This window comes from Epinephelus moara, chromosome 13 (assembly GCF_006386435.1).
Source record: "Epinephelus moara isolate mb chromosome 13, YSFRI_EMoa_1.0, whole genome shotgun sequence".
Taxonomy (NCBI): Eukaryota; Metazoa; Chordata; class Actinopteri; order Perciformes; family Serranidae; genus Epinephelus; species Epinephelus moara.
Genome location: NC_065518.1, coordinates 23401797 through 23413866, shown reverse-complemented (window position 1 = coordinate 23413866; position 12070 = coordinate 23401797). Strand labels below are relative to the sequence as shown.

Below are 12070 nucleotides of genomic sequence, written 5' to 3'. Positions count from 1 at the left end.
CGCACCGTAGAGGTCTGTCCACTGTATTTTCGCCATTCTAACAAAGCCGCGACAGTTTCCGTTCATTTGGCTTTTTTCTTGGCCTGTAATAAAAAATAATTATTTTGAATGATAACTATCCACTGTATCACCACTACACAAGACCAGCAGGAGGATTGCTGACTTTGCCACTTACTGCATTTGTAAAACAGGTCTTCAGTGCTGTGAATTCCTTGGCACACATGTCCTTGGTCAGCTCCTGTCTGCCTGTAGTGGTAGCTGCTACACACTTCCCATACGCTGCTGCCTGAATCACACACAAGTTGACATTATGCAAAGGGAAACGGTTATCATTTTCCCTGTCTGTGCAGGATAATGTGTGACTTAAAGTAAATTCTCTTCTCTGTTACTCTACCGTCTCCACTCTGCTGACCTCTTCTGTTTGATTTTTAGCACATCCTTCGCCATTCTCACTACCTGGTTTCTTTTAGGGCTGCAACTAATGACTATTTTCATTGTCAGTTTATCTGTCAGTTACTATGTTCATGATTCATTATTTGATTAGTTGTTGGGTCTAAAATGTTATAAAATGGTAAAAAAAATGTCAATCAGTGTTTCCAAAAGCCCCAAATGGTGTCCTCAAATGTCTTGTTTTGTCCACAACCCAGATATCAGTTTACTGTTTTTTGATTATTTTTTTTCTTAAAGAATTACACAAACAGAGTAATATGGCTGGGCAATATATGGACATTATCGAGATCGTCATATAAGACTAGATATCTTAAAGTTTGGATATTGTTATATCATAAGTGTTATCTGTTCCTGGTAAAAGCTCTAATTACAGTAAAGTGACGTAATTATCAATACTTCCCGGACTATTAGCTGTTCTACTGTTTGCCTTCAATCACTTAGTCATTACATTCACATTATTAATGAGTATTTATTTAAAATATTTTTGTGTCAATATTTTGTGAAAGCACCAACAGTCAACCCTAGAATATTGTTGCAATATTGATACTGAGGTATTTAGTAAAAAATATTGTGATATTTGATTTTCCAAGTTGCCCAGCCCTACCCATCAAATTAATTGTCAATTAATGTAATAGCTGACAATAAATCAATAAATCATTGCAGCTCTAGTTTCTTTGCACTACAGCTTTAGTTATGTTGTACATAATATGTGTATACTGCATGTACATAAATGCACAGTAATGTTGTTTTTCTTCATTGTTGCTATTACTCTATAATTCTATCTTACTTTATGGGCTTGTTTATGATTTCCCAAATGTTTATCCTCTGGTAATTACTATCCATATAGCATAGAGATGTAACTGCATTTCATTTTGCAATCCTGTATTGAGTACTGACAGTAAAGCTCAACCTATTCATCCAAAGCTAATCCCATATCCAATTGCACTGCTAGGCCTGGGCATCTGAGGCTTCAGCCCTGAATGTTTTCAGAAAAGCCACTGATCTAAATATAAAGGCTATATGTATTTTTAAAAAGAAGAATAGGCCTCATATTTGAAAAAAGGCACAGGATCCAATAATGTGTCATTTTATTGATGCATCAGTGCACAAAAATAATATACTGTTGCTCTAAAAAGCAAGTTTTGGGTACTGTATACTGTTTTTATTCAAGCTGTACATTCTGTGTGGTCATGTTCACATGCAAGAGAGAATAATGCACAGGCGATCACTTTAATGTTGCAGCTGGTAAAGGTGGAGCTCATTTTAAATGCTTTATGTACTGCTGGGTAGTTTAATCTATAACAATACATCATCATTTAGTTGATTATATTTTACTAAATTTAACTGTCTGCTTTAGTTACTTTGAAGTCCCAGATTATTAAAACAAAAAGCACAATATTTCCCTCAGAGATGTAGGAGTATATGCATAAAGTTGCATAAAATGGAAATACTCACATACAAGTACCTCAAAATTCTCTTCAGTCTAATGATAGCAGTTGTGCGGTATTCTGTTTCAACTCAATACTAATCACATCACAATTCATAATTAATCTTAAAAGGGAAAAAAACATGACACAATTTTAAGGTAAAATAAGATGCAAAAATGGATAAGGATAAGGATCCCAGGATAAGATCCCCCCGGACCCTTTTACAAAAGGTTGGGACCAGGCCCCCAATGTCCTCAAATTATAGAAAAGCCCCTGCACACATCCTACACATTTCAATAAGCATTCAAATAATTAAAGAAAAGAAAATACAGATGGTCAAATGGCTGAAAGCTGCACAAACGACTGGGTCCAAATGTCTGATATGTTCTTTACAATTTCATAACTGGCCTGCTTTTATAACCTGCACTCCACAGAATCACAGCAGTCAGCATGGTGGCGTTCAAATGCTGTTGGAAAAATAAATGGGATGCTCACTTCAGGGAACTGCAAAACATACAGCCTATTGCTATATAGGAAAACTGTTATGTGATGCTGTCATGTGGTTTAAATTGGCACAGTCGTCTTGCTGGAATGTATTTCAGTGTGGACCATATGTCTGAGTTTAATACGTTCATAGAATTAAAACTAAACTTACCTCTCCTGCACACTGGGCAAAAAGTTCCGGGAAAAGTCTCATTTTTTCTCGACTTCGACTCCAAGCATTAGACCCAGACATGGTTGTTGTTCAGGTATTAACAGGGGTCCTTTAGGTTTTTATGTCAACTGACGGGCCCGATAGAGAACCGATAATACTTCACAGTTTGTAAAATGTAATAGCAAACTCATAAAGCGTTAAATAAATAAAAAATACACATCAACCAGCAGATGAAGCATCTATATGAACCACGGACAGCGCCATATTGTTGACCCTGTCATCACGGAAACATCCAGGAAGATATTCAGTAATGTGATTCGCTCATTTCTCTGTCAATCAAAGCACTCTTGGAGTTGATTCGCTGTATTTCGACTGTAGGCGTAACCAGAACGCCAATAGACTCTAGGATTGCTACTTGCTGTTCCATGATTGGCTAGCTGTCACCTCGAGCCCCGCCTTCCCCACATACCCCTCGGAGGAAGATGAGTAACCCGCAGCCAGGATTGCTAAATCATGGCAACATTTATGGAGCGACTGGCCTTTCTTCAGAAAGTAAGTGCTGTTTACGGTCATGACTAGTTGTGGAAACCAGTCACGGATAAACGGAGCATTACGAGTACGACATACGTTACCGTGTCTATTTGAATTTAAGTTGTGCCATCACTAGCTTACTGTTAGCCTGCTAGCTAACAGCAAGAAACACACTTGGTAATTGTACTTCATGTCATTTTTCTGCTGAGCTGCCAGCTTGTTCCGTTGCAGTCTTAAAGCAGCAGCAGCAGACAGGCGCACAGCCATGTTATAAGTGTCTGTCTGGCCAAAGCTAACCTGGTGCACAGACCCTGGTGTCATGCCAAGTTTGAGTCCATGTCAGTCTGTGTTCCCTCGTTAATTAAACTGTTAAGTACACAGGTTAGCTTGTGTTTAAACGGTTTGTGGACTGAGCAGTTGTCATAGGATACAATACAGTCCCTTATTATGAGCTTTGAACTTGTGTCACACCTTTTTCTTACCATCATCTTGTCCACCAACTGAAGGTCCCCACTCTGATGAAGGCTACAGCAGATGATGAAAACCCCTGTCCTGGCTACCTTTTCCAAGAGATTGGAAGTATCCTTTGTCAGCTTGTGTTGTGGATCAGTCAGCAGCTGCGGTCTCTGATGATGATGTAAGTGTGATAGTGGCTCACATGATGCATGCAAATGAAATGATTCAGCTGAAGTCGGGTTGAAAGGGTTGAAATCCAGAGTTAATAATATAAACATGCCAGCAGGGAGGTGTTCTTTACAGATATTCTAACCGGGGAAGAATCATTGTGTCCAGATCAGACATACTCGTCTGTTACACTGTGGTGGTAATATCCTTAACCATCATCGAACTGTAGAAATCTCCCATGAGTCTTCAGGATGCGGTCAGTGTTTGTTGGAGTACCTTCTGGAGAGGCTGCAGGTGGAGTCCTGTCATGTCAAACTCAAGGTCAGAGCAGTGTTACTATTCACATTTCTGTCTGTGATATGAAACTGTGAAAGGAGCTGTGTTTTAAACGTTGGTGATTTTCCTTCCTTTCCTTTCTGTGAGTAATCACTCTGCTCATGCTGCTGGCGTTTCAGGTGCTGAAGATCTTCGTCCATCTTTGCGGTCATGGCTCAAACCATTTCCTCACAGAGCTGAGAAGAAACTCCACCTTCATCCAGCAAGCATCAGGTTAGATATTTGTCATCTGTTCTTTTAGCTGCATTTAACTCTCATCCCTCTGTGGCCGCTCCGTCGCCTGAATACTCACTCACTGTCGGGTGTTTTGCTTTTTCAGTTTACAGCGGCCCTCCTGATCCCATCCATGGCACAGCATTGTACCAGAAAGTGAGAAACACAGCACAGGTGAGATGCAGCTTACATTTAAAGGGTAAGGTCAGTATTTTCCAACTTGGACTCTATTTTGCCATGTTTTGTGTCTAAAAAACTAATTTTTGAAACTGGTCCAGTATTGAGCAAGAGCACTGAAGCCAGCAGCAATATTATGGAAAGGACCCCTACAGAGATAGAGCTCTTTGGTAAAGAGTAAGATCCTTTTTGTTTAACCAGAAACAGCCTCGAAATCGCTCTTGCCCAACCCACCAGACTCCATTTAAATAAACAGTTATTTCACCTAAATAAATAACAGGCGCAGATAAATGTAATAATAATAATCTGAGCATGTCAGTGGCAAAAACAAGCACTTTTAGTGGACATAAATTGACAGTGCAAACATGCCCAGAATGGTTACATTGCTCCCACTTTATACTGGACCAGTTTCAAAGATTGTTGTTTCCAGTAGTAACTTAGACCCAAAAACATTGGAAAATGGGGTCCAGGTTTTAAAAATGCCTAACTTACCCTTTAATCATCATGTCAAACATACATCTGTGACAGCTAAGCACTCTAACACTCTCAATTTTTACTTTTTCTATTAACAGGAAGTGGCCAGGTTGCTTTTCACAGATACAATTCCCACCAAAAGCGGCGTCTCCCCGCTCAAGCAGCCCCACCTAGGAGCCCCAACAATGGGTGAGTAGCAAGAAACTGAAGATTGAAGTTGGGCATAGCAATAGTGAGAAGCATGCGAGGTCCAGATCAAGTCCAAAAAAGAGCGTCAATCTGGCAAAAACACCTGTGCAGATGTACCAGGAGTGTGTAGAGCCTTTAAATATGGAGGACTTAAAATTCAAACAACTGCTATTAAAGGATTTATGTGCTGTTCATCTAAATGAAAATTAAATGTTCTTGGTATGGGTTTTTACTGATAAAACAGACGACAGATTTGATGATAAGAGATTCATTAGATATGGAGCTAAACAAATGTCGGCATTCAACCAACTTGGAAACAAATCAAAATTGCCGGAACCCATTCTTACTGTTATACGTAATGATGCTGTCCATCATCTGAAATATGAGGGAGCACGTAAGTGTCTATAAGGAGGCTTGAATGATTTTAATCAGTTACATAAGGTTCTTTGTATCTTGTGAACTGAAAGCCCAGTGTACAATAGGTCTCCTGTGTCTCTCCGTCCAGGTATGGGCTCAGCAACTTCCCACAGGTCAGGAATGCAGGGCTTTGGATACAGTCCAGGGAAACAGGGAGCAGGTGAGTGATAGACCACCACACACACACACACACTGACTGCACACAGACACAAATCCAGTCAAGCTTATCATCTGTGTAAATTTCTGTACCGTTATGTCCGTACCTGTGCCTCCCAGCAGGCAGTGACTCACTACTGGATAAGATCCAGAAAGCTGCAGAGGTAGTGGCCAGTGCTGTCCTTCCCCCGACCGAACACCAGGGCATCCGTCTCCATGACAACCATTACCGAGCTGTAGTTGCGCCGTCCGCACCCATAGAGGTGGCGGTGCCTGCGTGTGCCTATAACCTGCCCACTCGGGCACCCAAAGGTGAGATTTTTGCATGTGTTTGACTAGACTTTATCAAGTTTGATTAAAAAAAATTCAATTTGACCCCTCATGCGTCTTCACCACAGCATCGACCCAGCGGTTCCCAGGGCAGATAGGAGGCGGCTGGGAAGAGACCGACAGTGGCAACAGCTCTTCTCACAACTCTTCTCAGGATATCGCGGCAAACAGCAGGGCCTCTGTTGGCAGCAAGTCGGCTGGTACCGGGAGCCAATCTGGGGCCAGCAGAGAGAGCAGCGGGGACCTGTCAGACCGGTGAGTGGCAAAGTCGACCCGTTGCACCAGCAGTTTGTTAAGAGCTGGTAGATTAGTCTATGAATGTCCAGTGTCTCCACATCATTGTCAGTCTGCCTCACACATTGTCTGGTTTCAGTGTGGAAGCCCTGCAGTTGGGGGACTGTGGCCAGGAGATGGCACTAATCAACAGACTGACTGAAGGAGCCAAAGTTTTCCTGTCCAGAGAGGAGAGCCAGCACTTCATCAAAGAGTCAGTGCACCTAAAATCAGACTTCAGATACTTCTGATTCTTCCTTTATGAACTGTATTATTTGTCTTTTTTGTTGTTTCACAAATGGACTTACTTCTGTCTCATCAATCCATCAGGTGCTCCACTCTCAACTGTGAGGTCGTGCTGGAGTTGCTCTCAAGCAAGCTTCAAGATCCCTCAAATACTGTTAAGATGGTAACAATAAATACGATTCACTGAAGATCCAGGTTTTCTTCATGATATCATTAAATCCTAATGCACATATCTTTGTTTTCCTCCGAATCCTGCAGCGGGCACTGTGTGCCGAATCATGCCTCATGACCTCTGACCTCCTCTCTCTGGAACAAATGTTCGGATCGACGCAACGAAGGCTCCGCCAGCTGAGTGAGGGGGCTCCAGGACCTGTGGCCAACAAAGCCACCAAGGTGAGCGATAAAAAGCTACACATGGTGAAGACTGATAGGACAGAACTAGATAATACTCAAACTGGGGGTGTGTTTTTTTGTTCTTATCTCCTCATACCAGATCCTGCGACAGTTTGAGGCTCTGATGGGTGGATCTGTACACGCACCAAGGCAGGATACAGCGAACATCAGCCACCAAGCAACAACTAATCAGCTTCCAACATCTACATACTCGGACCCTTTGCTACCAACTCACTCTGCTGACACTAACCTCAACCATTATCAGCCGGGCATGTCACCCACAGGTGTCACCCCACCACCAAATCACCCATCTTCCCCCTCTTGTGTAGCCCAGAGAGACTCCTCATGGGAGCTGATGGATGGCGGCGATGAGGAGAAACTTTCTCCTGTTCTGCAAGAGCCACTTAGGACTGCTGAGGGCGATCTTAATTCGGTTGCTGAAAAATCAGAGCTTAACACGGACAGAAGCTCGTCCCCTTCAGCCGAGCCCCAGAGTGAGCAGCCCTTTCTGAGCAGACTGTCCCTGTTCAGCGGTATGGAGCTGGTGACTAAGGGGAGACCTCTGTGTCAAAGAGAGACATCCCAGACAGAGACGGACACCACGGATGACAGCTTAAGGGAGGATCTACCTGGCGATGACGCTCCTTTATTTTGCAATGCAGTCACCTGTGATAGCAGCCAACCAGTATCAGCCTTCTCATTCGTCAACTTTTGACCACAACTTTATACAGCTGGAACTGTCATGGTTAAACCAATGATGTCATCACGTATATCCTTTTAGAAATCTATTTAATTTTATAAACCAAGATCTGTAAGCTTATTATAAAGAGGGCAGATTCACATTAAGTTGGGGTTTTCTGCTCCTATCTGTATGGTGCCTCCTTGGAAATTGTATTAAAGCAGCAGACTGGGTGAAGAGACAGAGATTTCGGACACATAATAACCGTAGTCCTTTAGTGCAATCCACAGTCAGCTTGAGAAACCCCTCAACTGTCACACGTGAGCACTGGTATGGAAGCTATGCTGCTGTTTGTCGGCTAATCCCTCAAAAGTATTTAACAAGAATGGTTGTCTTGAATTACCGGTTGTTATTATTGACAGTTGCTTTATCTCAGGATTCCTTTCAGCTAACTGAAACAACTCGTACGCCTCCGCAGCACGGCCTAAACCTCCGAGGGAGAACCCCTCGTTTTGTAATTTGCACTACAGTTGCTTTTCTTATGGACTCATAAACCTTACAAATGAGAGTTGTCTTCCATATTTTTTTGGTACTAAGCTATTATGTCGGTGTCATGAGTGTTAGTTTACAAATTATTTATTATGTGTGCTCTGTATTGATTAAACATACCCGTGAGAGTGGTGGTAGAGTGCATGTATATGATTAAAGACTAGTTTGGAGAACTAATTGAGGAAGTGATTATTGAGATATTGTGTGTGCATAACAATGTGTGGAGCATTAGCATAATGCAAATGCAAGTTGCTTGGGTAACCAAATCAAAGGCAAGTGATGCACCAGTTTAGTGGACCAATATCAGTGTCAGCCGATATATGTTTCTCTGTTGTGTGGCATCAATTTTTCACAGGGCTTGACACTAACTGTGTATGGAGGAGAGCTAATTAATGTTAGCCGTTAGCAGCTGGTGGCCAGTACTAACAGCTAATGGAGGTTGCATTGAATTACATCATGATGTGTTCAATCTCTACTCAATAAAAGTGAGTATTGGACAAAGGTAAATTATAACTTAATCGTGATGTGTTCAAATGTAAGCTTGTACAAGTCGGTTTTTGGCAGGAAACTTCAATAAATAGTTGTTTAATATAAAGGTTATATTAAAGGTTGTGTAATAAATTTGTAGTATGGTATCAGCCCAGAATTTCACAGTTGGTGCATCCCTATAAAAGGCAGGTCGCCTTCACGATCTCAGCCTTGTTGTTTCAGTTACATACTGTACTGTGGTGTTCAGGGCTGTGGAATGCGGCACACACGACACGCCAAAATGGTAATCCAACCCACCCAATGCACATGAACGCCACTGATGCATTTTGTTTGAGTGAACACAAGCTATGCTGCTGCACATGCTGACGAACAATAAAACCTGCTGTATTTTTGTTGCAGCACTTACACTATAAATGAGTCAGTATTTAAATGGCATCAGTGACATAACGCAGACTTCACTTTCAGCAACGCTTTATTTCAATGTCAAATGATTTTGGAAAATTACATAAAATATGAATCACTTTCACATCTCTCATTTTATTCGCAACACAGTGTACTGGTCATATTGAACCATACATTTAAAAAAAAAAAACAAGTATGGCTGACAGGCGTATGACGCATCCACACACATGATGTGTAAAATGTTAAACACATGGTTACAAACTGATTTAGAGAGCTTTTTTTCTTGAGGCTGTTTTTGTGAGACACACTGTGCTGAGCATTGCACCGCCTGAGCCGCAGACTCCAGTGCCTGCTCTCACAACTCTATAATTAGCCAGGGTCTAATCTGAGGTTGGATTTTGGTGGTGAGGCTCATGAAGAATCTCTGTTCTGTTACCTTGAACCCACTCACCAACCACACCAGAACATTACAGATTTATTTAGATAGCAAAAGTGACTGCAAGTACACTATAATTTAAGGTTGTGACTTTGGTTAGAGAAAACAAAAAAGGCCTGAAATGTTATTTTACTGGATTGTATTAATAATGCTCCTTGGGAGTGACTCTATCGGCCTCCATGGACTTCCTGTGTGAATGGGATCACAGCTCCCACTTCACGGATACAAACATGCGACTGATGTCCCCAGTCGAGAGTAAACAGAATGAGGAGTTATTGAGTAAAGTGCTTAGCTTTATTTAGTTTTGCAAGCACTTTGGATCATCACACGTTTCTCGTGATTAGCACCAATGAAAATGTCCACGCATCAACGCACGCATGTAAAGAGAACGATACCTCTTTATAAAGTGCACAGGGTGCGTGCAAACACACACACACACAAACACACACCAATACTGCACAGAAAACCACAGTGGCTGGGCCATGGAAAGGCGGATGTGCTTATGGTCTTGACAAATGGTACATGGTGAGGTGGGGATGAGCCTTTGTGCCCAAAATCTGTAAACCTCCCCACACGTCATCCCCTTCCCCCTGACCCCCCGAGTGTGTCGCTTGAGGCTTTCGAGGAGGAGCCACCGTGCCTGTGGTGTCAGCACTGATGGGCCAGGGACTAAAGGTCAGGAGAGGGGGTCAGAGGTCACGGTCATGTTGAGCCCGGACGCCCTCTGGTCTGCAGACTACTGAAGTGCGCCTCCCTCAGGACTCTGTTGATGTAGTCGTAAGAGACACGGCTGCCGTCGCCATGGAAACCATGCTGCAAGGAGCTATTGGAGTCTTCAGGCTTTGGGCTGAGGGAGTACTGGTTGATGCAGTTGTTCTGGCTGTGTATGCACGGCCTGGTGGTTGCCACTATTGCTCTCTCTGGACTGCTGATCCCGTTACTGCTGTCGCTGCTGGAAGACTGCAAAACCAGAGAGGAGACAGGCTGTGAATTGTAGCCGCATGGATGGACGCAGAAGCTGTAAATAAAACATCCTGTGCTTTTCCTGACAGTGGTGCATTGCATATGCGATGCGGAGTCGAATGTATTTATACGCATGATGCCAGGCTGTTTGCTCTATCTATAAATACCAATGTGCTTCACATTAGATAGAGAGTAAATGACCTTGGCAGTTTCGTCCTGTCCCCAAAGAAGACTTTTATCACAAACCTAAATCTGTGTGATGATCCAAAGGTGGATGTAATGATGAATTCAGTCTCACCTCTGAATCCAAATCTGACACAAACAGGCTGGGACCCCCTCCTGACCTCTTGGCCTGAGGACTCAGCTGTTGGTCCTCCTCACTGTCACAGCTACGGTGTCGTTTCCTGCGCGAAGCAGAAATGGAAAGGAACAGAGAGTGTTGTGAGTGCAGGGGACAGTGGAGTGAACATAAAAGTGAAGAGTGAGAGTGTGACAGACACGATGCAGGCAGGGGGAGCGAGAGATGGGGCGGAGAATGAAAGACTATCAAAAAGAGAGAACATGAAGAGGAGCCAAAAATAGCACCTCACACTCAGGCAGTTACATGATCAGACATGTGGCACTCCCATTATGTGAACACACTGATTAACATACCATCCCTGGGGTCTATATAGAGATTTCACATAGTGTGGATATTATATTGGTCCTGCTTTAACAGATGTCTAGATTCTGGTTTTTGATTAATATGTGTAGTATATGATCTAGTTAAGATGTGGCATTACAATAAAGTGATACAGTTATCTAATGTAAGGTTGTGTGTAATGATGAGCCTGTATTCATGACGAAGATGTGTTAAAATGGTTACCTGCTGTCAGTCAGCATTTCTGCAGTCTTGACGGGTGTTATTTGGCAAAGAGAAAGGTTGACACTCCTTGTGAGCCGAACTGAGATATCTTCCTTTAAAGCTTTGGCGATGTCACAGCTCCACGACCATTTTGTAGAAACTCAGCACAGCAGGCTTCCTCTCATCTCATCACAAAGTCTAGGATGTGTGATAGTGAGCAATCTCCAGACGGCTGAAGCACAGGTCGCCGTAGGAAAGCACAACCCTCAGCTGTGGGTTAGTTCAGACCTGTCACAGATCCAAGTCCAGTCCGCCCTGCCTGCCTGCCTACGCCTCGGTGGCGGAACAAACTGCTGCTGGGCGTCTGAAAGCTAACCGGCTAACTACCAGGTATTCTCGTTTACGCAGTGAAGTCTCGATGAGCTCCAGGCATGACAGCAAAAAAGGAGCAAGCTAGCCCGCTAGCTGCTAACGTTATATCAGCTGCCTGTCAAGCTAACTACTTCGGCTAACTACCGCTGCACTAGGCTAACTCAAAGTTCTTCCGCTTTCGTATTCCGTCCGTCCACTTGCCGTTAATAGCAGTTAACTGTTGCCTGTACTTGACAGCACTCCGACGCGAGAAACTCAATAACTAAAGTTTAAAATACATTAAATTTTAAAGCTGTCCGAAGTGAGATAAGCGACACTCCAAGACTGTTAGGTGTGACATCGCAGCGAGGCTTGACTTCTTTGCTGGTCGTCAATGTTTCCAAAGTCAGAAGCTCCGCCCCTGTGTTTACCTGACGTCATCGGGATCAGTGCAAGGCGGAAATGG

At 43.1% G+C, this 12070-nt stretch overlaps 3 protein-coding genes across 4 annotated transcripts; 1 reads left to right on the top strand and 2 right to left on the bottom strand.

Annotated features, from left to right (window-relative positions):
* Positions 1 to 133: 133 nt before the first annotated feature.
* Positions 134 to 2831, bottom strand: ndufaf8 (NADH:ubiquinone oxidoreductase complex assembly factor 8). The gene is made up of 2 exons (XM_050060814.1): positions 2533 to 2831; positions 134 to 286 (listed from the first exon to the last, which is right to left on the bottom strand). The coding sequence occupies exons 1-2, from the start codon at positions 2611 to 2613 to the stop codon at positions 134 to 136; spliced, it is 234 nt and encodes a 77-aa protein (XP_049916771.1). The 5' UTR covers positions 2614 to 2831.
* A 146-nt stretch (positions 2832 to 2977) lies between these two features.
* tepsin (TEPSIN adaptor related protein complex 4 accessory protein) lies at positions 2978 to 9230 on the top strand. Of its 2 annotated transcripts, none has more exons than XM_050060897.1 (13): positions 2978 to 3084; positions 3570 to 3642; positions 3917 to 4008; positions 4143 to 4236; positions 4343 to 4410; positions 4986 to 5076; positions 5582 to 5653; positions 5773 to 5961; positions 6048 to 6234; positions 6353 to 6466; positions 6583 to 6661; positions 6757 to 6891; positions 6992 to 9230. In XM_050060897.1, exons 1-13 carry the CDS (start codon positions 3046 to 3048, stop codon positions 7604 to 7606), a joined length of 1848 nt encoding a protein of 615 aa, XP_049916854.1. In that variant the 5' UTR covers positions 2978 to 3045; the 3' UTR covers positions 7607 to 9230. The 2 variants fall into 2 exon arrangements, with proteins under 2 accessions (XP_049916854.1, XP_049916853.1); XM_050060896.1 differs by having other exon boundaries at positions 5770 to 5961.
* On the bottom strand, positions 9063 to 11980 carry si:dkey-21c1.1 (uncharacterized protein LOC100150256 homolog). The gene is made up of 3 exons (XM_050060906.1): positions 11275 to 11980; positions 10708 to 10813; positions 9063 to 10406 (listed from the first exon to the last, which is right to left on the bottom strand). The coding sequence occupies exons 1-3, from the start codon at positions 11289 to 11291 to the stop codon at positions 10149 to 10151; spliced, it is 381 nt and encodes a 126-aa protein (XP_049916863.1). The 5' UTR covers positions 11292 to 11980; the 3' UTR covers positions 9063 to 10148.
* Between the last annotated feature and the right edge of the window lie 90 nt (positions 11981 to 12070).